Below are 15,342 nucleotides of genomic sequence, written 5' to 3' on the forward strand. Positions count from 1 at the left end.
TGAAATATTGCATCACTGGTGGTAAATGACCTGAGGCATTTGTCTGGTTATGATGGAGCCTCTGTAGTCCCGCCATCTGCTGTATCAGGAAGTTCTTGTAAGGCTGTTATATCTTTATATCAATCTCAGTGTGTGCGTAATGTCAGCATGTGTCCAGCAGGGCTTAACCTACTCGTTTTAAAAGGCACGTATTGGTATATTAGCTTGGGCATGTGACCGTTTGTATGCATGGTTACGGGTTTACGTGCATGTGTGTCGCTGTGCCCTCCTCTGTGCCCCGTTTAGACCCGGCCCGGCCCGGCAGCTGCAGAGGGGATCAGAGTTGAGCTGCATTCCTGGGGAGACCCCTGAGGCAGGACAGCTGCAGTGTGTGTGTGTGTGTCTCTCTCTCTCTCTCTCTCTCTCTCTCTCTCTCTCTCTCTCTCTCTCTCTCTCTCTCTCTCTAGAGACGCAGTAATTACACGGGACATTCCACAATTTATTACTGCAAGCAAACGTGTACATGCACACAGAAACGCTCCCACAGATGCAGTGTAATCACTGATGCTCATGGCATGTTACTTTAGTCTGCTGTGGACACACAGAGGTCAGCCAATAGTGATCAGACATACTGACCTCACTTTAAAGGAACAGTGCACCCACAAATGGATGAATGTTATCATCTACTCACCCTGAAATTCCTATGATTATGTTCCCCGGGTTGCTCTTTTACGTATAAGTTCTGCAGTCATTTATACTTCCCCGCTACACAGAATGCAAAAAGCAGCAGAGCAATTGAACAATACCTGGATGATGCACCGCATCTGTTGAAGTTCTGAAGTGTGCAGCGTGTCGACACTTTGCTATCCCATGAGGCCACTGGCTCTAAGATGACAAATATCTATAATTAAATATAGATCTTTCAAAAGTTTTTGGTCATTCTCACCAAGGCAGTAAGTAAAAATACAGTAAGAAACGTAATATTGTGAAATATTATTATAATTTAAAATAACTGTTTTCTATTTAAAGGGTTTGAAAATATATCAATACAAGTATAACAATAACTTGTTCCTGTGATGCAAAGCTGAATTTTCAGCATCATTACTCCAGTTTTTAGTGTCACATGATCCTTCAGAAATCATTCTGATATGCTGATTTGATCATTGATTTATTACTTAATGTTTTTATGGAAACGGGATGATTTTTTTCCAGGATTCTTTAAATTAATAGAAAGCTCAAAAGAACAGAATTTATTTGAAATAGAAATCTTTTATAAAGTTTCTTTACTGTAACTTTTGAACAATTTAACACATCTTTACAGAATAAAAGTATTAATTAACGAATATATTTAAAAAAAAATCTTACCGACCCCAAACATTTGAACGTTAGTGTATGTATGTATACATTTATACAATTAAATTACATTTATATTATTTAATATAAATTACATTTGTATTTTTAAGTTCAATTGAGTGTGTATATATACATCTATATAATGAAATTAAATGTATATTATTTAATATAAATGAAATGTTTCATTTAAATGTATTACCTAAAAACGTCCATCCAGTAGTCCATACTTGTTCATATGCTAGACTAAAATAGACTGAAATGTAAGTAATTGGATGAACTATCCCTTTAAGCCAACAGATCATCATTTAAGCAATGTTTCTCTCACATTCACCAATACCTCTTAAACCCTTCCTCTTCCCGTCAGTTTTAATGAGTGAGACACCGAACGCTGCGTGCGTATTAAGGTTATTGGATTCTTCAAGTGTCCTCAGGTTAGGTTAATGTAGGTCAGGCTGTCTGACTGAACAAAATGTCTTCCTGTTGTGGGAGTTTAGATCATTGTTATCAGTAACTGTTACCACACCCCAGGCGAGAGGAACCTTTATCCCATACACACAGGTTTGCTTGCTGTTTGTGTCTAGACAGATGTGCTATTCTGTGTGTGTATCGGAGGTATTTGCCTTACTGTTAATTACTGATGTGTGTTTTCTCGAGTATGTGGCTGTCGTCACTGTGGCTTCTGTGGGCTGCGAGTGGTTCTGTGACCCTGACGGGAAAGCATTTTGGTCGTCTTTTTTTTGTGTGTGTGTGTGTGTGTGTTCTCGTATATGTGGTTTATTATGAGGACACAAATGTCTATAATGACATAGGTATTACAACATAACACGGTTTATGAGACACTTCCTGTGTCCATGGTAAACCAAATGGCTTAAAAAACATACTAAAATGTTTTCGTTTTTTCTCGATATTCAAAACATGCAGAACGTTTTCTGTGATGGGTAGGTTTAGGGGGATAGAATATTCAGTTTGTACCATACAAAAACCTTTACGGAGAGTCCCCGTAAACCACATATAGTATACGTGTATGTGCGTGCGTGCGTGTGTGTGTCGCAAGTCTTTCACAAGTTAGCAATGTTGCCTGCCAACATTTTCACTACAAATAGCAACATTTTTGTGCCAGGGAAAACAATTGATTTTATTTCTCTTCTGAAATGTGTCGTGCGCCCCAAGACCTACTGTACACTTTTACATCAAAACCAAAAGCAAACAAAGATCTGAACATATTTTACATCAGACATTACATCTATTTTATGTAGTTTATTTCTTGAAAGTTACGTTTTATTTTTTAAAAGTCCATTATGGCTATAAATAAATAAAAAATAGATAGCATACAGTGGACAATATATGATTATAATTTTCAACACATTCTAACTTTCCAAATATTTGATTAATTTTTATTTAAGTTTCCTCCTATGGAAGCTTGGTTGCTTTTCCATATTTGATTCAAAGAGCACAAGCCTCTCGCATCATCATAACTCAGGCCAGTCAATTGGTGAAAACTAATATTACCAGTCACACACATTTTGTTCCTCATTAATAACATTTTCTGGCTTACCAAAGGGAATAAGTTGCCACATAGATTTCTGATCTATAAATATGCTGCCACAGATTTCATATACTGTAGGTAAAAGTTAGTAGATGTGTGACAGTCCCTGCAATGTACTGTATCTTTTGATTGTATTCGCTTGTTATATCAAAGGCTATTTAAATACTGTAATATGTCAGATTTTATCTTCTCGCTAAACCACCTTTGTTATTTGTGTTTAGCACTTGGTGAGTGTACATTTTGCAAAAGTGTTAATTTTGTGAAACTGACTGAACAGTGGAGACTGAAATCATGTCTGTGCAAACTTTTGCATGAACAAAATTTGATAAAAAAATGCATGACCAAACATCTGACACATGAAAGAGAAAGAACAAAACAAGAAACAACAGCGATCAGCTGAAATGATAAGGTTTGCGGGCAGGTGAAGACTGCAGAAACCTCCTTCCTCGTAATTGCACGGTGACATTTGAACATGTTGCTTAAATAGACGGTGATTTGTGACCGGAAGGCTCTTTGCAGTGCCGCTGCTTCCTGTTGTTTTCCTGAGTCACTTCACACCTCGTCTTAAAGCAAACATTCTCACACACTTGGACACACACTCACACAATCTAACTTCATTAATCATTAAACTGCCTGCCAACTTCAGGCCCCGCGAGCTCCCGCCTATTCTGCTTCAATTAAACCCCTGCTGTGTGTGGGGGAGCGAAAGAACGAGAGACTTTGCTTAAGATCACTAACATGCTTATTATGATGCAGAACTATCATGACCAACCTCTGAATCAGAGGATTCACTTAAGGAAAATTGAAAGCATTTGAGGCATAATGTTAGTTACCACACAAAAAAAGTCAACTCGTCTCTCCTCAAATCTGGCGTACAGTCAGGAGCTACAATGGAAGTGAATGGGGCCAATGCATAAACCTTAAAGTACTCAATAGTTTAGACACAAAACGCAACCGTTAACTTTAAGTAAAAGCTTCTGCCAAATGCATAAACATGATATTAGTGTGAAAGAAATCACTTAACTTTTTTTTTTAACCATTTCAACTAAAAATTCATGATTGAAACAACTTGATGCATATTAATAGAATTAATTTTAGTACTTTTATCAAATTATTCGGTTCAGATTTCTGTTTTACAAAGTAAAAAAATTGGCATCATTCACGTTGTAAGTGCCTCACTAGCTTCGTTTCCATTACCCTTCAAATTGCGCGAATTGAAAAAAACAGCCAATGAAAACACGTCAATTTCGCAAAAACTACCTTATATCGCAAAAAAAGTTTTTATGCTCACATGAGGTGTTTTTTCTGGCAATCCGAAAAAGGAATACTTCGCAAAACTGCAATGGAAAGTTTTTTCGCTTTTACAGGTCACCTGGCACAACGTAAAAGTCCATCAGGCTTGAAAGACGGCATGGTATGTTTGGACACGAAGACGAGACAGAGTGCTTTATTAAACTTTATTAAAGAATTACAGGAATAATGGATTATACACAACAAAGAAATGCCACAATTTATCAAGACATTTTATCCGTTGCCATGATTGGAATGACTTATCGTGAGAGGAAAAAAATAAGTTTTAGTCACATAACATTGTTTAATGGTTGTTATTGACATTTAGAAAATATCGCAAACGGTTTGCGCAAACCTGTAATGGAAACCAGGCTACTATAACCTTGTTTTTTTGTTTGTTTTGTTTTTTACAAGTAACTTATTTGTGTGGTACATTCTTAAAAATAAAGTTTCTTTATTGGATTTGATGTTTCCATGATGAACCTTTAACATCCATGGAACCTTTCCATTACACAAACGGTTCTTTATAGTAGAAAAGGTTCTTTAGACTATTAAAATATTCTTCACACTAAGAAAAACATGGTTCTTTTTTAGAACTGATCACTAAAAGGTTTTTTGGGGAACCAAAAATGAATCTTCCAAGGCATCACAGTGAAAAACACCTTTTGGAACATTTATGTTTAAGAGTGTCATACTGAAAATGGAATATTTCTTTAAATACGGTCACTCCTAAAAAATGATGAGTGTGCCAGTGTGGCGTGTATGAGGTCAGGCTTTGGGCCGTGCTCAGCGCTGCTGTTGTTAGGTCACTGTGAGGAAAGAGTTGAATGACAGCAAAGAACCAGAACGGGAATAAGAACGAGAACGAGGGAGAGACAGAGCCAGTCTGTGATCTCTCCGCTCTACTGCGCTAACACAGCCTCCATTATACACGAGAGAGAGAGAGAGAGAGAGAGAGAGAGAGAGAGAGAGAGCATCAAGCATAAACAGAGCACACACCTCCACTGACACGCTTGCTTCAACATAAAACACACTGATAACAAAACCACAGAGTCATGCGCTTTCCCAGATTTCCCCATATGCGTGTGATTCTTACAGATGGTGACGTCCTGTGAGCTCAGTGTTATTACGGAGCCGTTGGACTGCTTTCATCTTGTTTAATCACTTTCTATCTGTCTCTTTCTTATTAGGTGAAACATCGCTGGTGTGAACTTGCGGTCAAGCATAAACACACAGCTGCATACCGAGACGTTGAGCTCTTTCTGATCCATGACCAGGTACATGAGTGGTTCTCTAGCGCTTTGTTCCCAAACTTAATGAGCTGTCTTTATGGCCAGCCTTTTAAGGCATGCTCATATTTTTTGCTCAATCCCAGAATACAATGCACTGAGCTATAAAATGGAAAATTGCTTATAAAATCTACTTATATATACTTATAAATGTATATTATGATATTTCAGTCAAGACGCTGCCTTGGAAGGGAGCTGCCTACGTAGGTAGTTGGCAGTAAGGGAGCTCACTAGGTTTGGAACAGAGCTGAGATCTCTTTCCCTCATAAAGAACACTTCTTGATTCTAGTGTGTGTGTGTCTGTGTGTACGGCAGGCCATGGGTGTGTATTTGTACGGTGAGTTGATGGTCCAGGAAGATGCCCGGCAGCAAGCATTAGCACGCCGTTGTCTATCCTTCATTAAAGATGACATGGACCAATCAGCACGCAGCGTTGTGGAGGAAATGATCCTCTGAATTCAGACAAATCAGGTAAGAGTGTCACGTCCCCTCTGTCCTTTACTGTAGTTTGAAGTCAAAAACGATTTACGGTTTAAATCGGCTCATTCTGGAAATATAATACAAAAGGTTCCACAGTCAGCTCATGAACCGTCAAGAGATTATAATGGCTCAGAATCCCATTACTTGGACACGTTCAAAGAAAAAAATCGTATATTGTGTAAGAGTTGCTTTGAAAAAAAGTCACTCAGATGCAAAGTCCTAAAAAAGCCCTTTTGTTTTTACTCCCCACATTATTAAAGATCCACTCCCAGTGTCCTGGCTTACGCCACATTCACATTCTTCCAGAAGCTCCCGCCTGCCTCATCTGCACTTTTCCAGGAAGCCTGTCGAGATCTGTTTGTATTATGATGAATTCGGAATGTGCTCCTCAAACAATTCCCAAGCACCAGAAAAGAAACGGGTCAGCAGCTTCTTTTTTTTCCAGGGCTTTAGGCGAGAGGTGGATCCCTGTGCCCTTACTGCATGAAATTCCTGCCTCTACAAGGGAGGGATTCCCTGGGTCCACATAATTTGTTGCTTCCTTAAAAGCTGTGAAGGACTGATATATGGTGGTGACCATGAACGGAAGAAAGAGTAATTGTCTGGCTTTGAAGCCGCCTATCTGAACATCACGCTAAGGCATTATTCTGTTTAACCGAGCAGCACAGGCCGCTGCTCAGCCAATGGGAAAGAGACAACTTATGGGCCCTGAGATAAATCCATTAGTCGTCTCGCTCCAGAGTTTTAGGTGAAGCTGTGGCGCTTTTAATCTGCCGACAAGACAGTTTTATTTGTTTGAGGCCTCGGAGGAGACGGGCAGCTTTTCCAAGACGTTGTGGTTTATGTCACTCGATTTGGATGAATCACGCCGGTCAAAACCATCATTCTGCAATTTGTGCATCGCTAATGCAGCATTTTCATTCTCAGAGAGCCTGTTTGTCTTCAGAGGTCAGCGTCTAGCCGCTGTCAATAAATCTTCGGTACACACACTGGGCGTCTGCCTTGCTCGGACGTGCCCTGAAATGTGCTAAAGTCTGATAGCAGGTTACACCTGTTGTTTTGAAGTACGCCAAACAACAAAGCTATTAGGCCTGAATAATGGCTGTTGTGCTTAGGTACGTTTTTGGGTCAATGATCTGTCACTCATCTAATCATTTATTAAAAAATACTACTTTTCTATGATGACAATGTTTTAATGGGATATAAATAAAAAAATGTGATAAAACTGTCCTGATATGATAACTTTTAAAATGTAATTCTTAAGTAGTTTGACAATCTTTTATTAATAGTTGAATAAAACTTCATTGCTTATTAATATTTGAAAGTCAACCAACATGCATAATCTGAACTTTTTATTACCAGGGCAGTTGAAGTATTAAAATGGCTAAAATTAAACCTGAAAAATAAACTAAAGCTAAATATAAAAAACTAAGAAAAATGAGCACATAACAAAATTACTTAAATTAAAATGAAACCCTAAAATATAAAAAAATATATAAACTTTTTTTTTTTTAAATAGTGAAAATATATTTTATTTTATGCACTCACATGTGCATATTTAGTTGCGTTGCATATTTTAAACTGGATTTTAATCTATTTTATACATATACACTCATACACATCATTGGTTATTTTCTTTCCTCAGCTGCGTTTCAAAGCTGATGTCAAAAAACCATCCAGAGAGATAAGTGTTCCCTCATGTTAAAAGCAGGCCTTGTTTAAGACTCAGCCTGCAAATTACAGTCAGTGTTCTTCAGGAACAGTAAAAATATCCCACAAGTGTAAGAGAACTCTTGAGAAATGTGTCGGGGCTGAAATCTGAACGCCGGAGGCCTGTGAAATGCGTCTTGATGGGGATAATGAGGGACATATCGGCGGCCCAGCCAAGCGTGCTCAATCGCAGGAGAGCAAGAGGATCTGCAGGTTTTGCCTTTCATGTTGCTGGCTGTGTGGGTTCCTGGCGTGCTGATTTGTGACTTAAGATAAAAATCACATTGCCAGGGATTACCACACAACCGCCGCTCGGACGGCTGCTATGGCAACCAGAGGCACCGTCTTCACGCAGCTCCGGAAAATAAAAATAAAAGACGACGTGGCTTTTCCCTGTGGGCCTCCGGACAGGATGACAAGAAAATGCAGAGGAGGAACGAGTGTCGAGGAGAGACTCTCAGAGCAGGTGCAGAGCTTAGCTGATTGGTGAACAGTGATTGAACTCTTTGTTCACAGTGGCTAAGTTCTGCACCTGATGAGAGGATGACAGACAGACGGAGAGACCTCAGGGAATGCCTTTTCCCCTCTTTTCCTCAACCCGTTGCAGACGTGAAGTGCTAAGTGTAATTATTATACGTTCACGAGAAATGAGGACAACTTGTAAGAGAGAAAGTTGGTGGAGGGTGTCTGTAGATTAGTTTGTATTAGAAGACTTTGTTCTCAGCAGTCTTTACCAGTGAGGTCTATAACACCCAGAGAAAGGCTATTTCGCCAATCAGTTGTCGAGTGGCTAATCGCTCGAGAACATGACATCATGGCTAGGGATATTCCAGACAGAAAGTCAACAAATAATCTCCTACTGTTGAAAAGTTTGAGGTCAGTAATGCTACTGTCAGACTTACAGTATCACATGCTATCACACAGTACGTGAAGGCTCTCTTCTCAAAGTGTATCCTCTTAAAGGACTGCAGCTGAAGTATTCAAAATAATAAACCAAATCGAAATAAAAGTCAAACTTGCAGTTAGTGGTTGAGCGACTAGTCAACCTTCCTGTTCATCCCTATTCATAATGACAACACTGCTGGTGCCTCCAGACTGCTAACAGTACAAAGCCTTTCACCAGCTACTTTTAAGAGCACTCCAAAACTAGTTAAATCACCTACTATAATATACTTAATTTGTTTAAAGTTTTTTTTGTATGGCTGATTATGGAGAAAGATGCTGTTTTGAGCATAGCAGCCCATGCTAAAGCCCAAAGTATTGGGTCCGCGTGACGCAAATTTCGTCACCAGAATATTTTTGTAACCGCATGTACTTTGTACGCGCATATAATTCGCGTTGAATTTTTTTTGTTGCACTAATCAGTTGTTCCACAAGGTGGCAACACTGCCCCAGGCCATTGTTTCACAGTAGAAAACGTAACTAAAAAGACAGAACAAGAACAACAAAATATCAGAGACTGCAACCACAAACAAAGATGAAACTTTCTAGAGCACACGTTGACCGCCTGTGTTCGCGCACGCTATCAATTGGAGTACATTTTGAAAGGCTACTCATTCGACTGTACGCTAGCGTACGTGTAAAAAAAACTGCCTTTTGGCTTAACTAGCCAAACTTTGACACCTGGTTTCCATACCCTGGCATTTCCCAGCTTACACTTCTTTCAGATCTCTCCCATCAGACTGAGAATTCATATATCATTGTGCAAATGCTCTTTCTGAAGTAAAACTTTATCGTAGCAGTGCAGTACGACGCGGTTGCCTTCGTAATGAGCTGATTGTGAGATCCCTTCCACAACGAGCATAACAAACTCTAGCCGAGAGCGCTCGGGTTGGCATGACAGATGAAGATTGAGTCTGAGATGGTGGAGATGGCTGTAATGAGGGCTGAAGAGAAACAGACTGAGCTAATGGAGCCCACAGTGAGATGAGGAGTCTTCCTCCTCCTCTTCTCCATAGGTTTAAGCGTCTTATAGAGTCACTGTGTACTTCTATGCGAAAAACAAAATGATTTTGCTCTCTCCTACTGCTGGGCCACAAAATCCACATGAAATCCAGAGGAATTCTGGGAAATGTGGACAGGAGGAATGGAGCAAGACCCGGCCACACAGACCAAAACATCTGCATCTCTAGACTGTAAAAACAGCTCCACTTTTAGCTTTGATGGGTGAAATATGGAAGACAGCAATTGAGACAGGAAGTTGTGCTTAAAAGGACCTCAGCAGATTGAGTTAGCGGACGGCCAGCGGCCAGCATGCCGTCGTCTAAGTCATGACAGATGTACGAGTTAAATATGAAGCTGAGGAGAAGCTGGCCATAAATGACTATATTTAGAAAAGTGTTTAAAGATGCATTACCATCCAAGGCTAGTAAAAAATGGAATTAGTTGCACGGGCCGTATTTAAAATGTCATTAGGAGATATTTAGTGGGAAATGAAGTGCTAAGCACCTTCAGCTGAAGCGTATTATCCCATATCTGATCCTTCCATCAGCGCGAGATCTGTGAGCGTGTGCGAGAGATAGATGGACTTGGCCTCCCGTGCCTACTGAGCTGATTACAGTACTGTAGAAACACTGGCTCAGTTCAGCAGGAACAGGAGTCCGGCCCACAGACTGCCCCACCTCTGGACAACTCTCGGCTGCTCCATCCACACTGCATTTGAACTGTGCCAACCTGGGGACTGGGAGACGCGTTAGTGTCGTTATTGTGAACTCAAATTTAAACTACTAACAAAATACTACATTGTAAAATTACTTGAATGCAATGCTATTCCCCATCTATTGCCCCAAATGCTATTTTAGTCATTATTTTATTATCTATGCTGCTTTATAATTCAGTATTTGTATTTTTAAACAAAAATGTACCCAGGGCCATTTAAAATGAACTATTAAAAAGATAGAAAGTTCATTATAAATGGTCAAATAAAATGAAAGTAGATTATGGTCCAATTCTTACTATTAACTATGACTTTTGCCTCAATAAACTCCTAATTAATAGTTAGTAAGGTAGTTTGTGGGTAGGATTAAGATATGTAGAATATGGTCATGCAGGCATACATTTAGCTTTATAAGTACTAATAAACTGTAATGTGTATGCTAATAAGCAACTAGTCAATAGTGAGAACTGGACTAAACTAAAGTGTAACCTTATTCTTTAAAATCCTTTTATGTAAAGCACTCTGAATGACCATTTTGTATGAAATGTGTTATAAATGTGTCTTGTCCTGATGCATTACTTCTGATGTCCTGAGAATGAGTCATAATGTTTCATGTTGTAGTGATTCTGGCTCTTCTCTTTTGCAGGTTTCAGATCTGTTTGGTCTGCAGTCACATGTTCAACTCAGGGAAATCAAGCAGGATCCCGCTGTCACAACAAATGACAAATGGAATATGCACAAAAAACAATCACTGTCGTTATTAGGGCGGTTGTTTTCCATCATTGCAACAATTCAATGTTCAAGCTTGAAGATGAAATAAAGCCAAAATGTCATACTTGTGTATTGTCAGAAAGAATTAAAAACAGATACTGTACTCTGTGTGTCATTCTGAAGTAATGGAAGGCTGGGCTACCTGAACTTCCTCCCCAAAGCACAGCTTGTTTTTGTCCAGTCCCAGAGTCCCGATCAGATAGGAAGGACATGTTTGAGGTAGAAATATGCGCAGATAATACATGTTTACATGCTAAACATGTCACCTTATCCTCACTGTTAATATTTTTACAACACCTCACGCATTCAGGGACGTTTCTGTGGCCGACTTGACACATTTTACACAAAATATTTTGTGTCTCATATAATAACCTTTTATTTGTTCAATGAATATTCAACTGGTTGCAGTTATACTAGTATTGAATGTGACAATTTATCTACTTTAATTTGACAGCATTTCAAATAAAAGACAGTGATATTTTTATAGTTTAAATTCAGTATGACCCAGTTTTGAGTGATAAACACGTGCTTGAGAGGGTTGAATTGGCAAAACGCTCAGAGGAAATGGTCCTACAGGGAGACAGAGACCCACGGAGAAGCACTAGTGATGATGGAGTCTAGAGAGTAAAGTACAGAGACTAAACTATTCAGGAGGCCCTTCCCTGGGATACACACACACACACACGCGCAGATGTGAGCGATCATGTGGTGAGAAGGACTCCGGCATGCTCTCCTGTCAAAAGAGTGTGTGGGAGGACAGTGAGCGAAGACAAACGGCGTGTTAGCTAGACGGAGCTCCGCAGTCAAACAACAAAAGACGCCGAGTACAAACACTCACGAAATACAACCGCAGATCTGACAGCAGTCACATCGGTGGAAATTTACTTTCTCAGATTCACGTTTGATGTCATCCAAACACACAGATAGAAATACATGTGTTCCTTTTATTTGGCTCAATGCATCAAGTGCGGAGGCCCCTCTTGGGTTTAGGGGGAGAACACCCACTGCTTTTAAAGTTAAAAACGGCAGCTGGGCTTCTCTTCTATAAATGCCATATCGTCCCACCCAGCATTTTGATGCGTAACTGAGCCACGCCAGGATTCCTTGTCCTAATAAATAGTTTCAGAAAGCGCTCGAAGCTAGGAGTTTTTATGTGAGGCTCTCAGGTTTGGAGGAGGGTGTCCTGAAGCGTCCTCAGCCTGGAATGAACTCTGTCGTCCCGTGAGGCAGCACTGTTTAGTCTGCAGCGTATCGAAGCGAGGATCCACAGTGCCCTGCGCTTCACAGCCGCCTCAGTCAGCACCTGCCAGCATCAAAAAACACACACATTTGGGTAATTAGCCCTCACAATTTCCACTGGACCACAGAAATTATTAATTGTGTGTATTAATCATTATCTATTTTCATGTTGCAAAGCCCATATGCTGTTCATTTTTCAATGGAACACAAAGAAAAAAAATAGGTGCATTCACTAGCTTGGTGCTGATTGGATGGGATTAAGACTAACGATAATTATTTTACATAAAAAAGAAAAAAAAAATTGTACAAAAACTTTCTATAAGAAGTGTTTCAATATGTATGGTGCAGCTCACACCCTCATTGTATTTCGCAATGTTAAAATGACAAGACTGGCTGAGAGTTTTACTACACGTCAGAGAATCCTCGCACTCATTGGCTGCTGCCGCTAGATATGCTAGTAGCGTAGTGAAGTTCGGTGATGCGAGGAGGGAAAATAAGACAATGGGACACACTTGTTATTGTGTTTTACCAGCGGAGACAACGAGTGCCTGTATGACAGAAGCAGAAAAGGTTCCACCACATAAGAAATAAACATGCATTAGTAGAAGAAGTTATAATTATGAGATACTAAACCATAATTATGAGATAAAAAGTCAAAATTATGAGATTAAAATGGAATATGGCCTAAAACTTCAAAACTGTGAGATAAAAAGTCATAATTATGACATTAAAACTTAAAATGATGACAAAAAAAAATTTAATTACTGGTGTTCATAACTGACATAAAATTTAAAGTACGACAATGTTATTAGATTGAAATTATAAGATAAAAAATAAATTATGACTTAAAAACATGATTTAAGAAGACTTGGATTATAAAGCACAAATCAGATTAACTGCTATTATGATTCTTTTTGGCTTCTGTTTGTCAGATTCAGAGTTTGACAGCTCATGGTCACTATGACCTGTTGTTGTATGGGAAACGCCTGCATGAATATTCAAAATATCCCATTTTGGTATTATGATTTTGGGTGAATTATCCCTGTATGAACAAAGTTGAGGCCTAACCTTGCCATAAAAGAGCCAATCTCAGCATGCAAGCAGTTGGGGGTTAACGCGTTTTCAGTGTGTGTGTGTGTGTGTGTGTGTGTGTGTGTGTGTGTGTGTGTGTGTGTGTGTGTGTGTGTGTGTGTGTGTGTGTGTGTGTGTGTAACGCTTCTGATTTTAAATGGTTGTTGTAAACCCAACAGCCTGTTTTATTCTGTTGTTCTCTGCATACCACACGAACTAGCGTAGGATCAATAAAGGCACTGATGACAACTTAATTGGGCTGCGCAGAGCCCTCGTCTAGTCTTGAATAGGCCACCGGGTTCGCATGAGTAAACCCTTGGCATTTGTGGACGTAAATGTAATTTCACAATGTGCCGAAACAGAATCAGTGTAGACCTCACCTTGTCAGTTATTTCAGTGATAATGCTAACAGGTCCATGGGAAAAGATGGCAAAGTTTGAAAACAGATGCAAGGTGAGGTTTGTTGAAAGAGAGGAGGACAGGAGCTCTTTCACAGCACCGAGGTGACTAGGAGGGGGAGGACGAGTGAGAAACAGGATCCTAAGATGAGTCCAGGCTTCTTTGGCCACTGCCTGAGATTAAAAACAAAGAGGAGGAAACCATCAGTAATTTTCCAGTCTGCTTCACTTTGCTGTTTTTAACTTGTGACGTAAGGTTGACTGACTTCAGCGCCATAATTAGATCTCTTACGGTTTGTTGGGACCTCTGGTGCCCTCTGTTGGTGGGGTGGTGGAAGAACGTCAGGAGCCACAGCAGCGGTTCGGCGTTCTCAGGCACTGCCAGAACAAGCAGCTCAACAGCTGTATCCACCCAGTACCCACACTGCACCAGCAGGAACCAAGCTTCAAAGACAGACTCATACGCCCTGGAAAATCACCATCCACCCAAACACACAATGGAGGAACATAACAGTTATTTACTGTTACATATGTGTTCTGAAGAGAAATACAAAAACAAAAAGGTTAATTGTTATTGAACATTAAAATTGACAGCTTAAAGTGATATACAGTATATATATATTAAAAATGACTTTAAGCTGTCAATTTGTTTGCTTTTTCATTTAGAAATATTCACAGAAGTCGATTTGAACATGTTTAAAAAGTAATTTATTCCTGTGATAAACAAAAGCTGAATTTTCAGCATCATTACTCCAGTCTTCAGTGTCATGTGATCCTCCAGAAATCATTCTAATATGCAGTTTTTCTGCTTAAGAAACATTTAATATTATCATCAGTGTTGAAAATTGTGCTACTTAGAATTATTTGTATCGTTTCTAAAAAAAAAATCATCATCCTTGCTTAAATAAAAATATTCAACCTTATTGATCACAAACTTTTGAACGGTAGTGTATGTGTGTGTATACTGTATAGGGTTATTCACACCAAATGGGATCAGAATCGGTGTCAATAGGTCCACTCGCATCGAGGATGAAACGACCGTATGTCTGGCTAAATGAAAAACATATTTTATACTTATGTGCATATATTATAAATGGACTTTGAAGGGGTGGTTATGTCTGTAGCACAAAGGGTTAATGTATAGCAACCCATTGTTAAGTCATTCAGGACATTCCACTTGGTGTGGATAGACCTTTTGGGTATTTTTCCAAGACAAGCAGTTGTGAAGAGCAGCTATGTACTGTACATCAAGTGAAAACCTATCACTGAATATCTGGTCATCTGTGTCCAAACACCCTCCTGTGTCAAGCCTGAGCTGGCCAGAAACATACCGGATTACTGCGTGGGAAATCTCTCAAGTAACCGCACTGCAGATGATAAGAAAGCAATGAAGTGCAGTGTCTTGAAGCTCATCTCACCTGACATCTCCCCCCGCCTCCTCGTTCTCTGTCACGCTCTGAAGTAAACTTCTGATCCAGCTCAGATGATCCAGCCAGGCTTCTCTGGGAACCTCTGAAATGAGAAACGCACAAATCAGACACTTGGAAACTGATTTTGAGC

The 15,342-nt window shown here is 39.6% G+C and overlaps 2 protein-coding genes across 4 annotated transcripts in view; one reads left to right on the forward strand and one right to left on the reverse strand.

The window, feature by feature from the left end:
• Positions 1 to 11,133, forward strand: part of aopep (aminopeptidase O (putative)) — an 88,271-nt gene extending 77,138 nt beyond the window's left edge. For both annotated transcript variants that reach the window (XM_079637233.1, XM_079637234.1), the window contains 3 exons: positions 5,359 to 5,445; positions 5,773 to 5,928; positions 10,950 to 11,133. In XM_079637233.1, the coding sequence (XP_079493359.1) occupies positions 5,359 to 5,445; positions 5,773 to 5,913 (228 nt within the window). In that variant the 3' untranslated portion in view covers positions 5,914 to 5,928; positions 10,950 to 11,133. The remainder of the gene's footprint in view (positions 1 to 5,358; positions 5,446 to 5,772; positions 5,929 to 10,949) is intronic.
• Positions 11,134 to 11,428: 295 nt separating this feature from the next.
• The window catches only part of fancc (FA complementation group C), a 31,596-nt gene continuing 27,682 nt past the window's right edge, over positions 11,429 to 15,342 (reverse strand). Inside the window, exons 10-13 of one of the 2 annotated variants that reach the window (XM_079637237.1) lie at positions 15,201 to 15,294; positions 14,075 to 14,249; positions 13,765 to 13,956; positions 11,429 to 12,377 (exon numbers count right to left, since the gene is read on the reverse strand). In XM_079637237.1, coding sequence (XP_079493363.1) covers positions 12,237 to 12,377; positions 13,765 to 13,956; positions 14,075 to 14,249; positions 15,201 to 15,294 — 602 coding nt within the window. In that variant the 3' untranslated portion in view covers positions 11,429 to 12,236. The remainder of the gene's footprint in view (positions 12,378 to 13,764; positions 13,957 to 14,074; positions 14,250 to 15,200; positions 15,295 to 15,342) is intronic. The other variant, XM_079637236.1, reaches the window with a different exon arrangement.

Source organism: Phoxinus phoxinus, assembly GCF_949152265.1.
Source record: "Phoxinus phoxinus genome assembly, chromosome: 15".
In the NCBI taxonomy this organism is placed as follows: Eukaryota; Metazoa; Chordata; class Actinopteri; order Cypriniformes; family Leuciscidae; genus Phoxinus; species Phoxinus phoxinus.